Raw genomic sequence first — 20336 nt, forward strand, 5'->3', positions numbered from 1 at the left:
ATCGGATATTGGATTCACTATGAATTCTTCATTACTCAATTCGTTCTGTTGATTGGCCGGTGCAGCATGAAGAATATATGGGGTTCAACAAGAGGTTATTCAATCTGAAAATCTAAGGAAGCGTACTCTGCCGATAAGCCGGCTCGGTATTAGGCGAGCAGATCTCACGAGAAATAACGCGCTTAAAATTTATAAAAATTTTTAAAATGCATGTAAGCAATTTTTTTATTTGATTTGTCTTGTCTTGCCAGGTTATTCGCACATCCTTGATTGCTAACATCGCATCGTTCTGTAGAAAACAGCTCCGTCAAGTGATTCGTCCATGATGTAATGCAGAGTGATTCTCCCCACCGCTCTCCTACGAGTGCTCCGCGACAGCCTCTTGACGGTATGGTGGAGATTGACAAATATCTTGAACGATGCGTTGTCGCGGGACTCACCAGCTCTAAAACGATGCTCCGCGAGACGCTATCGTTGACGTCGTAAAGGGATGCATGTTGCAAGAGCAGCGTCGAATCACGATTGTCGTCGCATTCTTTGAGATAATCCTACCATCGTGTCGAGATTTAGACAATCTGCGTTTGGAGGAGACGAGGAATATATCGGTTCTGTCGATATGGCTATCGTCGAGGAGTTCGAGTACTTGTGCCGTCTGTGCGCGACCAAAACTGGCATCTTGATGGGTTTGCCAATTTTCGAGGCCGGCAATCAGATGCGCAGCATCGATAAGAAAATAGCAGCTTGTCTACCGGTTCAGGTAAAAATGCAACGCAATGAACGATCGTAGCATCGCGTTGACGATGTCTGAGTATTTTTAAATGTCTCTGCTCTTATTGGGATATAAATACACATTTACTTTTGCTTAGCAATTTTTCATCTTTTCCAGGCTTTTATTTTACATTATTTTCACTTACATTAACAGTTTAGCATTTTTTTGCTGCAACATTGAATGTTTAATTTCAATTAGTCTTTATAAATTAAAACTTATAAATAATTAAAAAATATTTAGTTAGAATCAGCATTAATAAATATCGATGTAAATATATTTCAAGAATGTACATAAAATTCTCACAAATTTAAATATTGTTATTTTAATTGGAGACAAAACTGGAATGCTAATAACGCTTGTTCAATTAGAGACAAAACTGGAATGCTAATGACAGACTGAATAATGTTTATTAGATAAATTGTATTATAATTTTATAAATTACAGGTGTCGCTGACAGATCAACTGCCCAAAGTAGTCTGCCAAGAGTGTGCATTCAAACTGGATCAAGTATACGATTTTCGTGAAAAATGTTTACATACAGAAGGAATGTTTATGGAAATGTTGAAAGAAATTGGCAAAGAAGGAGTCGTGCATATATCAGAGCATGACTTGGCAACTGTGAATAATATAGGCGCAATTCAAAGAAACCTGAACAACATACAGATGAATAATGAAGATATACAAAGTCATTCGGCTGTAGCTCATGAGACTGCAGAATCTATACATACAATGCAAGTAATGGATGAAATGGACTTAGCTGGTGGCGAGCAAGTAGTTTCCCAGGAAGAAATTGGTCAACAAGATACAGATATCCAAGTTACGGGCATTGGTTGTTTAGATGGTGATACTGTGAGAATAGTGGATGAACATATGCGAGAAGTAATTGAGCCAGTCTATTTTTGTTATAACAAATTTAGTAGCTTGTGTATGCGTTTTTTAATATTTAGATCATTATTGCATTATTTTATTGATTAAATCACTTTTGTACATTTATATGTGATAAAATATTTTTGCAATTAAAAAAGGCTGAACTTGTAACATGATAAATAAGAAAAATTCAATAATATAATAATTCAATATGCAATTAATCATTACAACTTTCAGTTTGTAAATTTTGAATGGTGGAACTGTGAATTGTTTTCTAGGTTTCAAACCATCAAATTGCAATGCACTTAGAAGGTGATATGACAGTAGTTGAAAACTTGGATGGCCATTTAAGTCAGTTAGGCATAAATTATGTTACTTCTATCAGTCACGAGGATCAGAGCCAAGAGCAGATAGTACATTATTGTGAAAACGTAAAATATGAAGCAGAACAAATAAAGCAGGAATATAAAATCATAGATCATCATAGATTACAAGAAGGATTAACCACAGACGAGCAACAACATGTACTTGAAAATAATGTGAGTATATTATTCTATATAATTTATAAAAAAAAATTAAAAATATCAGAAACAAAAATATAGAGATTTATAGACATAAAAATAAAAATTGCATAAATAATATTTAAGCAAATTTTATTTGTATTAATCTTATTTTAATTTGTAATATTAGTGATTAATGATTAAACTTAATAATATTAATATTTATATCTAATATTTGTAAATTCCGGTAATAATTTAGATTTGTAATTCAGGTATCAGCAGACAATTTTGTCCCCTCTCAGACCGACGCGGAAAGTGAAATAGAAGAATCTTGTATGAATGAAACTGGAGCTCGCGAGCATGTAGATTCTGTAAGTTTACCATCCACGAGTCAGATTAATGGCGTACCATGCGAGATTATGGTTAAATACACAAAGAGAACAAAGCACTCGTTGTTAGAATCCGTTATCAACAACCCTACTGCAGACGAGACTGGTCAACACTGGTACGTGTGTCCGTTCTGCAATGAAGCTGCTATGGATACGACCAATATGGCAGCACACTTCGAGCAACACTTTTGTTGCTGCCCCTGCGACTTATACTTTACTAGTGTCGAAGTATTAAATTTACACAAGGAACATTGCGATGTGTATAAAAACAAAGTAGTCGATAAGAAGAAGGACGCACAATTAGACGTAGGAATACCGTCGCAAGAGAGCAACGACAATCAAGAGGAGCAGAAAAAGCAAGCACCGGTGAGGCGAAAGTGGACTGCCAAGGTGTGCACCGAATGCGGCAAGCAGTACAGGACAAATTACAAGCTGCAAGAGCACATGCGTAAGCACACGGGCGAGAAGCCATTCCAGTGTACGACGTGCGACAAGGCGTTCCGCAGCAAGATCGGCCTCGCGCAACACATGGCCACGCACACAGGTCAGTACGATTACAACTGCTCCACGTGCGGCAAGGGTTTCCAGTGCAAGAGCTATCTTATCGTGCACCAAAGAGTACACTCGGACGTGAAGCCATATCCGTGCGACACTTGCGGCCAGAACTTCAAGACGAAGCAGTCACTGTTGGACCACGAAAATCGTCACCGCGGCGTGAAGCCGTACATATGCGAGATCTGCGGTCGCGGCTTCATCACCAAGGGCCTGTGCAAGAGCCACCAGAAGATCCACTCCGGCACGGACAATCGCCAGTACCCGTGCAAGGTGTGCAATAAGATGTTCGTCAGCAAGAGTTACTTGAACACCCACCTCCGCATTCACACGGGCGAGAAGCCATACCTGTGCGAGGTCTGCGGCAAGGGATTCCTCACGCGGGTGGACCTGAAGATCCATTCGACCATGCACACCGGCGAGAAGAGCTTCAAATGCGAGATTTGCGGAAAAGTGTTTGCGCGGCGCGCGGCGTTGCGCTGCCATCGGCGATCGCATACAGGCGAGCGTCCTTACAGATGCGACGTCTGCGGCAAAACGTTCACGCAGTTTAGCCCGATGGCGATCCATAAGCGTCTGCACACCGGCGAGCGTCCTTACAAATGCGACGCGTGTGGCAAGGCCTTCGTGTCCAGATCGACCATGATGTGCCACAGAAAGAAGCATCATGTCACGACGACCGTTACGCAGAAGGACGAGCCGGCCGCGTACAACGAGGACGCGGAGGTCAAAATTATCCTTTCGTCCGAAATTATAGTCAAAGATACGCACGAAGCGATTCAGATTAGCGGGGATTGAACTGGCGAATCGTGGCAGACGTGTGAATTCCACGACTAAGGCTTCGGCTGTAACACAAATCTTTGGGTGCTAAGAAGATTTCATCCGCATGCGTTTAGGTAATGAATTGTTCTTTCGTTACCGTTAATGTCTATCGAGGTACATTCAAAAACTTTATATAAAGATATTTTTACAAAGATTAGAATTCTTGTGTGGTACGTGAAGAGAATACGATTGAGAGTTTTACCTGAATCATTGAAGTGCGGCATGAATTCATATATTATACAACACAACGTCGTATTTTATTTTCGAGGCATTAAGTGAATTTCCTAAATACAAATATAATAGTTTGATTAAAAGATTACGTGTCAAATTGATATTTTATAACAAGGATATAAACTTGTAAAGAATGTGGGAACATATGTTATTAATATTGTTTTACAAGTTTATATCTTTGAAAAAAACAAAATACATTTTTATGTACTGCTTAAAATATAATATTCGAGTGTTATTTTGACTTCTACTTGAAAATACATTTTGCTTTCATTGAAAATACAAATACAATTTTTACGGAAAAATATTGACGTTTATTTAAACATCGATGATCTCTAAAAGTTGTGTTACAAATTGATCGAATAAAATAAATAATTTTAAAACAAAAGGAATAATTGTTTTATAAAATACAATTACACAATAGTACTCATTATCGGAAACTTTAGATAATTGATGATATAGATGATATAGAAAGCGTTTGACTTTACGATATTGTAAAGAATAAATTTTAATGAAAAATACGAGACCATAAAAAAAAAAGTTTGCGAATATTTAAGATTTAATTAAGATGAGTATTGTACAAAGCATGATTGGTTTTTCATTACATTTATAAATACATGCATATAAATTATTTGCGTATGAAATTTCTCAGATCACATTTTTTATACATATTTCAGAACCCACATCATGAAAAGAAGGGAACGTTAACGTTAAGAAAAGTGAAATATTTTCTTATACATATTAGCAAAATATTATTTAACAAATCGAAAGCTGATGCGATAATATTGATGTTCATGCTTTTGCAAATCAGAAACATTTTCGGAATTTAGACGAGAATCCAAGAGTAGATAATCGCTCCGAATATCGCATATTTCTATGCAACTATCTGAAAATAAAGCTCTGACTAAATATAAATCAGCTTTCTGTACTACACAAAGTAGAAGTTGTGATATATAATAAAATAATTAAATATATTATTTGTAAGATTGTGATGATTGTAATATTAACGAAAACCTTTTGGAAGAAAATATAAAGAGCTTTACATCGACGTGTCTTTGTCGCCATGTTTCTAAACGTACCCATCAAAATCGCATAAATTTCTCCTATTTCTAGCAAGTATTTGTGTATTTCTTATGAGAAGAGTCCTCGACGGCGAGAGTTAGGGCAAGAGCAAGGAATGAATATAACTTGAATTTTAATAAAAATTCGTTTTATTTCGACAGTACGAAATGAGTCTCGCTGAAGCTGCTCGGTACGTACTTTCGGTACGTCGACTCTACCAGCAGCAATAACGCAAGTATCGAGAAAAATCGATATAAATTTATATGTAGTTTTCTTTTCCATTTTGTAATAACCTTTTTATTATCTTGAATACCAGTTGAACGCAGCTGTTATATGTGCACAGCGAGTGTACGTGATAACAACCTTTACAATAACTGCTGCTGGCTTCGCCTATACCGTTCTACAATTGACAACGAATGTTTATTCTATAATTTGACATTAACTACCTACGCAAGGCATCGATGACATAATTTATTTCATAATTCTGTTTGCCTACGCGCTATATCTACACGCTTGAGGGGCCCCTAAGCTACACGGATGACGACGAACTATTCCCAATCAATTGCAAATTATACGGTATACATTTATATGACGTAGTCTCGTAAATACAAAATACATATAAAATTGTAAATGGCTTTAAGTAGAAAAACGGAAACTTATGCGACGGTTCAATGAAGTACAAAATACGCTCGTCGTTGTTCGATAACTCCTTTACAATTTTATCGAAATAGAGCACTGTGTCTATTACTTTAATGCAGTTTCCTTCCTCTACGTATCGCTCAATATTTTTGTAAGCGTGCAGGGGGCCCTCGCTAAATCGGTGGTCAATCGGTGTGAACAAATTCTCTAGTAGTGTGTTAAATACGTATATTACAAAGCACCATGATCTAAAATTACAAATATACAGGGTGTTTTGTGTATTCTAATATATATATAGAATTGATTTTACAATTCTAGATATCTCGTGAATAAAAATTTAATGGAAACCAAGTTGGAACATTATCATTTTATCACGTTGATAACATTTCTACAAAACGTAACATAATGCTATATATACATTAATACATGTTCAACACCCTATATACTTTGGCTACTAATGATGTAATATTAAATGGACTCATATTTTCTTTTAGATTAGTTACATATATTTTGTATAACAAAAAAAATATTGACGGAGATATTCAGTTAAAGCAATTTTTCTTTCCAACGTTACAAACTGTAGTGTGTCGTGCATGGTTTTCTTTTTTAAGAATAATCTATATATATATGTACAGCATATATACGTTCTATGGTATTAATTTCCAATCGATTATATTGATCCCAAAGCGGCTTCTTAAACGTTAAGCTTATATATAAACCTAGCATAATCACAGCGATTTGTAAATCCGAAATGTAATATTTATTAGGAACATGAGAAACGATATTGAAAATATTCAAACATTATTTTTACAGGAGAAGTCAATTCTCAAACTGTCCAAACCAATGCCCCATGCAAAAATAATATACATATATATATATACGTACAGGGTGTCCTAAATCAACCGCTCCACACGGTAATGTCACATTCCTGAAATTATTTCGATGAAAATTCTAATGTCAAAATGATCTCTGAAATGTGTTATGCGTGGTGCGATCGATCTCCGACACTCTGTATATAAAATAATTTATCGAAAGAAAAACAAATATATCTGATATAATGAACATAGTTTTACAATTTACATTTGCTTTGAGATCAGGGACGAATTGAATATCTCTTCGCAATAGTATAGAACTATTTTTTTCACACCTCCCGTTTTCATATACTGAATTGCTACCCAATCATCAATTTCATCACATTCTTACCCTTCATTGCAAGCTTAAAAATCAATACAAAATTTGACGACGAACATACATTGTCAACATAAAACGACCGTACTGATAAATATATCGCTAAATATTATGATATCTCTTTTATATACGATACAGGCAGCTGTTTTGAATCATTCTAAATAGAAGTTCGCGTTGTTGCACATGCATATTTGCCATTAAACTGACACAAATACAAAACTGTCGTATATAAGCTTGTTGTTCTTATTTAAACACACATATAGCGCGAAATAAAGATAAATGTTAATTTCTATGTGCAAGACGGCGGCAGCATGACATAATTATTCAAAGGGGACAAAATCTTTTCGACATCGATGTTCTCCCTTCAATTTTAATGTACATCATGCTGCGATTGCATTAAATAACAAGAGTGCTTGACATGGATCATCTCGGTTGTGAAAAATTAGAAAAGCGTATTGTAAAGTGGTAAATATATATATATATATATATATATATATATATATATATATATATATATATATATAAAAGTCATATTTCTGCTCTGTTGTCAGCGATGAGACACACTTAAAAAAGCACAAATCAAATAGTGAGAGTCTTGTATGCTGCTATACTTTGCTTGTTTTTCGCATATTAAATACGCCTCGTGTGTCTACATTTGTATCACATCGTATTAATATTACAAGAAATTTATTTGTGATAAATTGGATCGAGAGATATTTCGAATGAAAACTTAAAATTATATATAGCGCATATTAAAAATCCACGCCAATACTGAATTAAACATAATTGTTACAGCAATGTAGTCCTTCAGTCTTTCTCTCATTTCGATTAACTCTCTGTCATGGTTCAATTCTCTACGTTTGTTATCATATGCGGACTTGTTGATTTGATGATTAGATCGTACACTGAGCTAATAAAACTCTCACTCCGATCTTACATTATCGTACACATAATTATTATCATTATGTATGTAACGCGATGTAAATTGTAGGATAAGAGGAAAGAGACGTTTGGTCCTCTTCTGATATCGGATGTAACAGTACATGCGTTGTGTGTGAAACTTTTTATTCATACCCAAATTGCCGCATTCCCTCCACGACAGTAACGTTTCTCAGCGTTAGCTCTTTCAGCCAAATTCTTCAATATCCTTTCATTGCATGCGTGAACTAACTTACTAGTTACTTTTTACGCAATGCACAACAATGAAAGTTGAAAAGCTTGCACTTTCTAGAACTTACATTTGTATCGGATCTTACAAATAACAAGTAAACGATGTACAGTACGGTACATACTACTTCATACTTTATACAATGCCGGACACCATCACTGCCTCCAGTGACATATAAGAGCTCTGCCTTAATTTACATTATTGTTTAGCAATTGGACGATTCGGATGTTCTAAATTCCTCATTTAGCTTTACTTATCGATATACATTCAATAAGAAACAAATCGATTGTACATCCATTATTTGTGACTGGACCAACCGTGAAATATTCTCGTGTGCATAACTTAAACAATTCTTTTTCGCCTTGCTTCTTTTACATCACTTTGACATTTATCCGTGAAACAATCAACATATAGTAATATATTGCTAACCGGTGAACTTAAACTTTTGCAACAATGCGGCGTATATAACCATAGTCGAACGGTAACACTGTGTAGTATTTGAATCATTCTTCGTGCTTTAGTATAGAAATTTCTAAATGTTATCTATCCAGCATTATAGTTTCCGCGATCAGTGAAAAATAATGCTAATCGAAAGAAAGAGATATAAATTATAAAATTAATGAAAGTTTGTACAAATTAATTTGAAAATCACGTATCTTCTCTACAGCAAAGTAGCTTCGTCAGTTTAAATAACGGTATCAAAAATACATATTACTTATTCTTTATAAAATAATAATAATAATGACAAAATAATAATAATAATAACAATAATAATGACAATAATAAATTTAAACAACCCAAAAAGAAACTTATTTACACACATATACGTACTATTATTGCTCCAGTGCTACAACACTGATAAACGGATGCAAAGTTTCAATCAATATGTCCAGTGTAGCTCAGCATCACAGGGTTTGATTAAACTTAAGTATTCCACCCTAAAAAAAAATACTGCTTTCTTAAAATATCTCTAACAAGTTATTTAAAAATCTCTCACTGTTAGACCATAATTTAGAATTACAATGCCGCGTTAATCGCGTTTATGCATCAATCAAAAGAATTTAGTGGAAATTTTGCGTTCACTTACAATGCTACTTCATGGCGAGAGTCTGTTTAAGGTGGCGCATGAGGTGACTACCGACGTCGTGCACCTCAGGCCATTGTTTCAGCACAAATACTATGCCCAGGACAACGAATGTAGTTGTTAATATACGCACCCTACACATGAAACAATGAGGCTTAGTACAGCTGTAACAGACATGCGAAAACAAAACAGAATAATGAGTGAGCAAAATAAATAGATGAATGATCGTAGATTGCAATATGAAGATGAATGAAGCTTGGCGAATAAATATCGCGATTTAAGACAGAAACGATGATTATTATATATCGTAATGTTGATTACAATCGCATTTTAATATTCTGTTTATACGATGGTGAATGAATAACGTAAATCTAAATGATCAATCAATAATTTGTCATTGGTTTAACAGAGTAAAATAAAAACAAATCTTAATAATCAACTTACCTAGTTCTGAGAAAAGGCATCATGATGCCAGCACCCGTTGCAACGAGGAGCAAAACAACTTGTAATACCGTTAGCACTATATTTATCAATTTTACAACTAATGCTCTTGCGTTGCTGTTATCCAGACCCTCCAACGTCACGTATTGCTGGTGCTGCTGTTGCTGATGTTCCATTTTACAAATCTTAGTTTGACAACTCTCCAACATTTCGTGTATATCCCGTAGCCTGTCCTCGCTTTGATATTGCACCTTCTCCTCCATGTCTGTAATTGTTTGTTTCAAGTTCTCTACTTCGTTCTGATGTAATTCTGTTAAATCATTGATCTGCTCTTCTAAACGTTCGCATCTGAAACGCTCCTCTTGGAGGGAATGAGAAAGATATGTCACTTCCTGTTGCAGCGTCTAAAAAAAAAAAAATATATATATATATATATATATATATATTTGTATCATCGTGAAATATTTATTTATACGTATTTATACTTTCTTAAAATACAATAGAGATGTATTTAGATAAAACAGGACACAAACCTTTATGGTATCCAATTTTTCTCTCATTCGATCGAGAGTCTCTCGATGCTCCTGCAATTCTGAGAAAATAGACTTGAGACTCAGAGCTGCGTTATTACTGTGACACGTGTGCGGCTGTCCTCTACTACCGGGGCCGCTTTCACTAGTCACGCTAGAACACTCCGATCCTTCCTCAGACGGAAATTTCATAGCAGCTGCGCTTTGTGTAGATCCTAGACTGCATCCACCAGGAAGCGTGGCCGAGCCATGATGGACTTTATCGTCTTCAACGCTAGCGTTATCACCATTACCTGCATGCGGTGTATCGTTTACATAAAAAGTCGAGCCATCTGCAGAGACACAGAGGTGGCAAGTTAGAATGTTATCCAATACCAAAGCTTGGCCTTTTGAAGAAAATATCAAGTTATTATGTTATTCATGTTTCCCCTTAAAATAAAAATTAAATTGCTCTTTATTTCAGTTAAAAAGCAGTCATTTCGGAATAAAACGTCTTTATAAAAAATTATAATAATTGTAAAACAATTATTTCATATTGATTATTGTATATTTTAGCATTACTGGAAGTATTGGATAACTGACAATAAATAAAGAAAGACAAATACATAATCATAGAAGCCACTACAAATCACTGTGATAACATAAAATATGTGCAACTTAATATACGACAAAATTATATGAAAATTGGTTTTGCATAAAAGAATAAAAAAAAAATAAAATAGCAATTTAACGAAAATTGAAAGTAAACAACGCATTCTGTACAGATTATCTTTATCATACTTTAAAAACAATATTGTTATCATTTAATTTTTCAGTTTATAAAGAAGATAAAAAGCTTAAAGCAGCTGAAAAAGAATACAATAAATACTGTGCATAAAGCATTGTAATAAAGTGCAATTAAATTCTTGCACTTCGGACAACACATTACTTACTACTCTCAACTGCCATGATAGCAAAAATGTTAAAGAATGTTTATTCTCTTATTTAAATATATTTTGCATTTAAACAAATAGAAATAACAAGAACAAATTATGTGAATTATACTGTAAGAATTATATAATTTTATTTTCTGTATATTAATTCCATAAGTGTATTGTTTCAAAAAATGTATTATTTAGTCTTAATTTTTTATTTGACATCACATTTTGCAGATTCAATAATATGTCAAATTCACTAAAAATGTATAAATTGTTACTTACGTGATAAAGTATTTATATTATCAGCACTTCCAAATTTGTTTTTAATAAGATGAGCAAACTCTCTCGGTTTAGACATTACAGTTCTGCAATAAAATACAATTACAAGATAAATAAAAAACCTATATTATTGATTTTTCAGTGGACATATTTAGTTCACTTTAGGTAATTCTAGCAATTCGAAGAAATGTGATGAATCAACCACATAAGAATAGGGTTTCAGTATATTTGGGCATAGGATCTATTTTCGTATGAACACTCACCCTGAAAAACCAGTGATTCCATCCCTGATGTTGCCTCCAACGTTTCTGAAATGCAAAGTTCAAATTAGACAAATATTATTACTATCAATTTATATCCAACAACACATAACTTTCATCGACAGTTTTGGCGATAAACAGATATTTTCCTTTAAATATAAAAAAATAAATAAAAAGTTATTTTTCTTTAACACTCACTTAAGTCCTTGTCCCATGTCCCGTAACATTTCCCTCGGTTGCCTGTGACTCGTAGGCGCGCCATTCATCTCATAATTTCTTAATTTTTTCATATAACTGTCTAGCTTCTTTTGTAACTGCGAAATACTGTGCGCCGATTTTTGATTCTTTTTTTCGAATACTGTTTTAATCCTAGTTAATTGTTGCTTGTCTGCGTTAGCAGCTAATTTCAAATATTCATTGACGTTTTCTGAGGAGCAGAAATATCACAATATAATATATTTGTGTGCAAATAAACGATATATGGCACATTCTCGCTTTTATACTTGGTTAAATTAAGAAATGTTTACGTACCATCCCGCGTAGTTTGTTCTATTCTTATTAGCTCTCGCGTCTTAGCAATTTTACTTTGAATGTGTTCAATAGCTTGACGAACTCTTACGGCGCTGGAATCAACATCATCAGCTATCAGTTCAGAAGAGCCATTCGATAGGAACGATTGAGTTGCGTGGTATTGTTCCTGTACAGACATTAAATACATTAATATCATATATTATTATTTAACGCGTAATAACATTTTAAGAATTTTGAAATTTGATTATTTTAAAGCAATTTTCAACACAAGTCGTTGCGATCCCGCTTAAAACAGTTATGACAATAAGCATAGTCTTCTACAAACTTAACAAACTACTCTTTAACCCATGACTTGCTAATAGTTGATAAGCTTGCAACTTAATCCACTATACAATGACAATATTATGTAACTGTATTTATGCAAGAATGCAAAGTCATGTTAAAAATATACGCATTAGACGCGCAAAGTGCAGCAATTTATATGTCCGTCTTTGATAAGCCTTCATTATCTTACACAGTAATGTCTCATTGAAAAATACGAGATATTTAAAGTTCTTAAGTCAGACAACATTTCAGATACGTACTCCTTCGTCATCAGTCGGTGGATGAATGTTTGGCACAAACTCCTCTGGTTCGGCAGTGCTTGTATTACTTTGTTCCTCCATGGCGTCTCCCACGCGAATTATATTTCCTGGTGATCTTTGCCTACCGCTGCTTTTCATGCTAAGGCTGCTCGCAGCACCACCACCGCCGCTACCACTGCCTGTGCTACCCTCTCCTGCCTGAGAACTAGACAGATATGTAACACATACGTGTTATTTCTGTGACAGTTTTTACAATTTACAATACAGTAGTTAAGATAATAATATCATCGGTTATGCTTTTTACAAATGGAATTGTGAACATTAAGTTGAGTCATAAATGACTTCCCGTTACGATAGCGAACTTATCAAAGAAATGGAAGTTGTTTGTGACTCAACCTAGTATGCGTAATAGATTTCGCTAGCTTTAAATATTAAACATTATCAATAAAAAATAAATATAAACAATGAAATATATATTAAGAATCTTACATTGGAGCATTACGTAATCTTGGAGTGTGATCTAAGTTTCCTGACTGCTGCTGCTGATGTAGTTGAGATGTTGAAGTTGCTCTACTGGGAGATCCACTGCGCGAACTGTTTTTACTAGAGGTGTTCACCATCAAGCTTGCCATACCTTCTTCCTGAGAAGGTTGTCATCTATCCACTCTGTTTCAGCAAGTTTACATTGAACCTACACATAAGAAATTACAAAAGGGTAGAATAACAGTATGATTCTGTGCCATTGAAAATAATAACCCTGCTATTAATCCACAGTGTAATCAATAAATAACGATATTTCATAATTTTAGCTCTTCTAATTGAAAAATAAGATCCTAATAATTAATATCGGGGATTAAAGAATCGATAATTCATCTCCAACTCGCACCCAACCGATCCCTCATCATATTTCCTGCTATTATTAAGGTCAGTATCAACACGGTATATCTACGATAAGTTTTATCTCAACGCAGTTTATCGTGATTCATAGGCTTTTCCCAGAAAAGGATTGATGAAAATAATTAATGAAAAAAAGTTCTCGACTTTGCGCATGTTATATATAATTTTATTTTACTAATATTTCTTAATAATTTTGCAGATATTATGCATTGATATTCTGCAATATTTTTGTTCTTTCTAGTATAAGGATAAAAAAACATAAGGCAAAATAAGTTACGGAACAAACACTCCACTGAACTGAACCCTCCATATATCTATCTTGGGCAGTAATTTTCTCTAAGAGGTTACATTATCTAATTTATACTTTAAATATACATTGAGCACAAACCGCATCTAAATTTAGAATGTAGGATATGTCAGAGAGATACACCCATGTTTAAATTAAAAATGTAGTAGAAATCTTCTCAATATGCTTGATATATAAATTCGCGAATTTAAAAGTATTATGTACGTTTCACATCTGTTTTTTTTTTTTTAAATTCTCAGAAAATTTTTTGAAAGTTAACAAAAACTTGAACTGAATTAAATTGAAAAAGATAAGATCTTTTAATTAATATTGATATTATGTATCAATGTTAATCATAAATTTCTGAATCATAAATACATTAAAATTGGATTTTTGCCATGTAAAGAATTAAAGTTTGTTTCTTCTTATCATCTCTTTAAAGTAACATAAGAAAGCGCGTATAAGTATCTCAATTCTACGTCGTATCACTGTTTTTAATTCGATCTCTTAACTGATGAATCACCGGCATTATCATAACCTACTGACTTTAAAATGGAACTAAGAATATGCAGGAAATGATGTGATACATTATTGACGATATATTATTTATAGTTCGAAAGAGATATAAGAATTTATATTTACTTTATTTGTGCCACTCGCATTGAATTGTTTGAAACGTCATTAGTAAATAAAAATTGCACATAAAAATCTAATCAAACAGAAATATTTATCCCGCAATTATGGAAGAATGCCACCAAAATACCTGATTCGCAAAAATCAAGGACAATTTCTAAAACCTGTTCTCCGAATGACTAAAAACCCGCTTTCGTTCGCGATATAGACGCAGTAAAGTTTGCCGATCACGTAGAATTATTGGCGAAAGTCCCGCGGCGATGATCTTTAGACGGCCACCGACCGCACTCGTGGGCCACAATTTCACTGAACGCCACACGCGCCCAACGATCCGCGATAACGAAAGACGCAAAGGCAGAAGCAACCGCGCCGCCGCCGCAAGTTCGATTATAAAATGCGTTCATGCAACACGGCCTACGTCGGCTCTGGCACTCGACGAGAGCCGAGGGAAACGCGCGCGAACCTGTGGTCTCTGGACTTCGCTCCTGCCGCAGAGGGACGAGCCACCGATTTCGCTCGTGCGTGATCGCTCGGCCTGTTATGCGAATATACGATGTAGCGTGCGGTAGCGGGCAGTATCTATGCAAAACACACAGGTCCGTATTAATAGGCGCATAGGGTCGGTGTAACGACAAATGCCGATTACGTGAACGTCGTATTTTTCGCTAGACTCCCCTCTTTTTCACGAGCCGTTCCTATAAACATTTCTCTACGTTGAGACACAAATTAAAACTAATCCCGCGTTTCTTTCTGACTGTCACATTGATAAAAAGATTCATTAATATTTGAAACAGTTCCAACTAAAGACACAACTAAGATTATTTATCAAAAATACAAAGTGTTTTATCAGATAAAAACAATCAAAGGAAACACCTGAAATTATTTACCATGCATAAAATTATTTTTAAATAAATCTTACTATTTTTGTTCATTTAATCAATTAATTAAACAGTTGATGCAAGCGTTAACACACAGTCACACTAATAATGACGTTAATTAATCATCTTGTTTATAATTTTGAAACATAATTGATTGAAATTATTCATCCAAAATTAAACGATCTCCAAATAATCTGACCGCAATTCCCATTCGTTTAGTTAAAAAGAAAAATGAGGACAGTCGATAAGTGCTAATAGACAGTCGCATAGGTAATGTGTGTTAATTAACCTCAGTTAATCATTTCTCACCGCTGCGCCAGTTATTTATGTCATAACTTTAGCTACATACTACAGATAACAGCAACATTATATATTTGGCAAAGCGCATAGCGCCGCACCGATATTGCCGCAACCGGCTCTAAATGTGACCCTTCAGCCGCGCGATTCCGCGTCTGTCTAACGTCATACTGGCACAGATGATTCCTCCACGCGAGTGAACACGCGCAGATCAACAGCAGGCGGTCGAACGCGTGTGACGGGAATACAAATCGACACGTTGGAGAGCTGTCAAGCAGCGTCTCTGTGATTCACGATTCTTTCCGCTATTGTGTTTCGTATCGGACGACGCGCATTTCACGCGATATAAACAGAGAAGAAGGGTGCATTCAGCGTTGAAATGCGCGGCGCACGCTCGTCTCAGTGCACAGCGTCGTCGTTCGAAACAATTTCACGCGTGCATGCGTCCTCGAGAAATGAAAGCAAACCGGCTATCAACGTTGTCGTTATCTTCTTGTGAAATCGCGAAGGAAACGCTTGCGATTGCGAGATAACCTAACATATAGCTAACTTGCGCTATGCGTTAAGCTACCTCACGACGGTTTACCATCAGGCGAAACTTTCTCAACAGCTGCACTGTTGAATAACAACTGCTTATAATCGACGCGCCACTTCTAGATTTACCAATTAAATCTCTCAAATGTCGATCATTCAACTGTTTGTATTTTCCGAAATCAACCTCTCGCGCGAGCAATCTCGAGTCCGCGATGTCGTCGCTCACCTCGTTCGTCGCGCGACGTCGGACATCATCGAATGCGTGATCGAATACTTGAAATGCAGCACCGACAATTTATGATTCTCGCCCGCTGTTTGCTTGCCGAATTCGCGAGTCGTGGTCCTCGCGGAATCCTTGAAGCGAGCATCCGTTCGCGATGCGGAGAAAGACAGAGAGAGGGAAAAAGAAAAAGGGAGAAAGAGAACTCACACTGACTCACAGTGGCTCTGCGCTATCCGCTATGATTCCCTTGCTATGTGCTGCGACGGTGCGGGCGTGTCATCGCTCGCCGGCTGATCTTATTGTCGACACGACTATCGACGCCATGCACACACACCACGAATAGCACGCAATGTCGTCCTCGTCGTCAAATGTGGTCAGGTGCACGCACGCACGCACAATGATCTCGATGGACGAATTCGCGGATGTTCTCGCGAAGGTCCCTCGAGTGCGAACACACTAAGCAACACGATCGACGAGACTGGCCGCAACGCGCGTTGCGCGCCCGTAGCAATCGCGACAAGGCGGTGCATTAATGACCGCAGGAACGGACACAGACATTCCAATGCCCTCGGCGAGTTTAGGAGTCCAGCGACAGTCCTGACAACGAAATGAATTTCAAATGTTAATACTCGAATAATGAATTATTCAAAATAAATGTTCCAATAATCAAACATTTAAGAGAGGCAATCATTGTTGAAGATATGATTCTTCCTAAAAATAATATTTTTCTCATCTCTTTTTTGCGTATATAATAAAGATTAAAATCTGCTTGAGAGAAATGAATTCAAAATAATGATTATCAATTAATAGTCAATTATATATCATATTTGCAACAAATGTCGGATATGCAGTATAATCAATATCCGAGGGTATAATTTAGAATATGCAAAAGATACTTTTTAAATAAGAAATTCAGAAATTTGTTTCTAACACAGATTGAAAGTGTTTTTTTTCAGCATTATAAAATATCACTTGCTCTTAGTAAAATCGTTGCGGATTAATCGGAATTGTCTCACATAATATAATTTTATACTAGTTTATTATATTATATACTTATTTTTAATTCTTTTTGTATGCAAACTTAATTTGCTAAAGTTTTTTAAATATTATTTCTAGATTTTATATTTATAAATATAAAAGAATAATCGTTTATATATCTGGCTACTGGGACATTTATTTTATATGACATAATTAAGTTTGAAAAAGGTTAAAAATATTGACTCTTGGAATTGCTAATTAGAAATACAGTTTATTTAGCATTAAAATAAAATTCTAAAACTATTTCAAAATGCAAACTATCTATTTATAAATGTATACAATATTAACACATATCAAACATTTAACTGAAACTCCAAAATAAATAAATGCCATTACTCTTTGAACCTGTCCCGCTTAAATATTTATCTAGTATTGCAATTCTAATTCACTAAGGTCTTAAAGTTTCAATTTTTAGACAAAATAGTAAATAAATTCAGTGACATTGAGATTTGTATTTGAATTGAAAAACTATCTTATAAATGCAAACGATAGTCTATTCGAGTTTGTTCAGAATATCGCGTAAACTCATACAGTATTAAGCGCAAAATTTTACCATTTTTATTTTATTGTTATTTGGCTAATAATTTTCATATATCGATTCATATCATTTTATAATAGCTCCAGGTTAATTAAAATTTCTTATAAAATATATTTTTATTTGCTCACCGTGTTCAAGTATTGGTAACATGATTGCATTGCAACGCACAAATATATGATAAGACATATGCGTCACTGGTGCAATGCGCATTTTGTAAAGCTGATGATTAAGCCAAGAGTATTAGAAAATTGCTTCGTGGAAGGCGATAAGTATACGAGTTTTCCGGTAATGACAAATTGATTTTATAGAATTGTCTCTGCAATTTGGAAATTTTTTAGAAATTTCAGATTAGTGGTGTTAGCAATAAATTTAAACGTTTCAAATTTAAAAATCCTCCAATAAACCTATTTTGGCATAATATATTCTTTATCACAATTTCTATAAATAATTGACATGAAAAAATTAATGCCAATCTTTTTCTGAGTTTCTAAATAATTGTATTATTTGTATTATTTATGCAGTTAAAAAAAGAATATTTTTTTGCAATAATAAAGAAAAGAGAAATACAGAAAAATGTAGAAAAATCAGTTGAATTAAATATTGAACAAAGTTTAATTTTTCTACATTTATTATATTTTACGATATTCTTTCACAGAAAAAGAGAGGAAGATATAGAAAAATGTAAAAACAACAATGGAACATCAAACTGTTCACCTAATTTTCAATCGTTCCAGTATATTAAGCCTCATAAGAATGTTAAATATATAATACCTTCATCAAATCAATTAAAATTAATCAAAATATTAAAAACTTCTATTATCTAAACATTTTTAACATTTAAATACACATTTATGCAAACAGTTGGAAGATGTTTTTTAAATTTAATTTTACCAATATAATCAGAAAGAACAATGCAGTTCTTCATTCAAACATCATAGTATATATTGATATGTAATACAGACATTTAAAAATAATTTAATTAACTGCAATTCTAACCTACGTCAATAGAAATACGCAATGTCCTCATATACGCATTTCACTTCAGACAAGTTTATTGTTGTTCACTCAGCTGCTTTAGCTTATCCAGCAGAGAATTGCCGAAGGAGTTCCTGTACTGCGGACTAATGAAATCTAGCAGGCTGTAGGGTGTCTCAAAGCACTCGTTACCCACGTTCGACGTATCGTCGTGCCGGTTGCCGACGATAGTGAAGCCGGCGGCTGACAGTTCCACGCAAAACCGTAGACCCTCCAGTGTAGTCAGATTCAAGTAGATCACCTGGTTGGTGCTTTGCAGTCGCTCGGACACCTTCAGATCCTGCACGTGTTTTCTTACATCATTGATCACCGCCTGCGCCTCCAACCGCCACTGTTCCTTGTCCAGCAATCGATCCCTGTTCTCGTCTTGCATATCACACTTCCAAGAATCAAATAGATCACGAGAGACACAGTAACTTATTCTGGAGGCATGCCGGCAAATAGCTGAGATATGCAAATGCGATTTCTTCTAGTCATTTATAACCTGAAATCGTTAATTCATCGTTATTTTTGTTAAATCATGTTTGTCAATATGGAAAAATTAGATTCTATAAATATTTGAATTTGCGATTTACTTTAGTTTGTCTTCTCTCCAGCTAATCTAACCTAATCTAATATTATGTCAGCTGATCGGAACTAGTAACGCCAGATTTGAGATGCTGCAGCAAGTAGCACGAGAGAGGGATACCGTACACATGCGCATTTCTGTCTCCTTTCTTATGCGCCATTTTAACCGGGATTTTATGAAATTGTTAACAGGAACACATGATGTAATAGGAGCTTGTTAACAGGAGCACATGATGATACAAGAACTCTACTCGTAACAGTGCCATCTATTGATTAGCTAAAGCAATATTACGAATGCATTGATGGTAAAAAAGTGTTAACAGAAGCACATGATGATATAGGAGCTCACTCACTGTACCTGATGATAAATGTACCGACTAGTGCGGTCGGTACACTTACCATCAATGCATTTGTAATGCTTTAGCTAATCAATAGATGGCACTGTTACGAGTAGAGCTCCTGTTGACAAGCTCCTATTACATCATGTGTTCCTGTTAACAATTTCATAAAATTCCGGCTAAAATGGAATGTTTCGGCCATTCCAACGGATAACCCTAACCTTTCTATATGTAGTTATTTTCGCTTTTAGGTTACTTTTGA

General features: G+C 35.0%; 3 protein-coding genes across 15 annotated transcripts; 1 reads left to right on the top strand and 2 right to left on the bottom strand.

Annotated features, from left to right (window-relative positions):
* Positions 1-36: 36 nt before the first annotated feature.
* LOC105678805 (zinc finger protein ZFP2-like) lies at positions 37-5175 on the top strand. Of its 3 annotated transcripts, XR_010888398.1 has the most exons (6): positions 42-212; positions 296-757; positions 1214-1648; positions 1915-2175; positions 2409-3973; positions 4805-5175. XR_010888398.1 is itself a non-coding variant. In XM_067348955.1 (5 exons), exons 2-5 carry the CDS (start codon positions 617-619, stop codon positions 3873-3875), a joined length of 2304 nt encoding a protein of 767 aa, XP_067205056.1. In that variant the 5' UTR covers positions 37-153; positions 252-616; the 3' UTR covers positions 3876-5175. The 3 variants fall into 3 exon arrangements, 2 of the variants coding, with proteins under 2 accessions (XP_067205056.1, XP_012233882.1); XM_067348955.1 differs by having other exon boundaries at positions 37-153; positions 252-757; positions 2409-5175; XM_012378459.2 differs by having other exon boundaries at positions 2409-5175.
* Positions 5176-5320: 145 nt separating this feature from the next.
* Positions 5321-18402, bottom strand: Dmtn (transmembrane and coiled-coil domain 2 protein Dmtn). Of its 10 annotated transcripts, none has more exons than XM_012378464.2 (12): positions 18263-18402; positions 16776-17155; positions 13300-13501; positions 12811-13015; positions 12227-12392; positions 11894-12122; positions 11699-11743; positions 11439-11521; positions 10243-10571; positions 9713-10113; positions 9272-9432; positions 5321-9122 (listed from the first exon to the last, which is right to left on the bottom strand). In XM_012378464.2, exons 3-11 carry the CDS (start codon positions 13440-13442, stop codon positions 9276-9278), a joined length of 1758 nt encoding a protein of 585 aa, XP_012233887.2. In that variant the 5' UTR covers positions 13443-13501; positions 16776-17155; positions 18263-18402; the 3' UTR covers positions 5321-9122; positions 9272-9275. The 10 variants fall into 10 exon arrangements, with proteins under 10 accessions (XP_012233887.2, XP_012233892.2, XP_012233891.2 ...); XM_012378469.2 differs by having other exon boundaries at positions 10243-10532; positions 16766-17155; XM_012378468.2 differs by having other exon boundaries at positions 9272-9402; positions 16766-17155.
* LOC105678808 (GSK3-beta interaction protein) lies at positions 17788-19981 on the bottom strand. 2 transcript variants are annotated; one of them, XR_010888399.1, is made up of 3 exons: positions 19745-19981; positions 19131-19653; positions 17788-18450 (listed from the first exon to the last, which is right to left on the bottom strand). XR_010888399.1 is itself a non-coding variant. In XM_012378473.2 (2 exons), exon 2 carries the CDS (start codon positions 19540-19542, stop codon positions 19186-19188), a length of 357 nt encoding a protein of 118 aa, XP_012233896.1. In that variant the 5' UTR covers positions 19543-19653; positions 19745-19980; the 3' UTR covers positions 19052-19185. The 2 variants fall into 2 exon arrangements, 1 of the variants encoding a protein (XP_012233896.1); XM_012378473.2 differs by lacking the exon at positions 17788-18450 and having other exon boundaries at positions 19052-19653; positions 19745-19980.
* Between the last annotated feature and the right edge of the window lie 355 nt (positions 19982-20336).

Source organism: Linepithema humile, chromosome 2 (assembly GCF_040581485.1).
Source record: "Linepithema humile isolate Giens D197 chromosome 2, Lhum_UNIL_v1.0, whole genome shotgun sequence".
NCBI lineage: Eukaryota > Metazoa > Arthropoda > Insecta > Hymenoptera > Formicidae > Linepithema > Linepithema humile.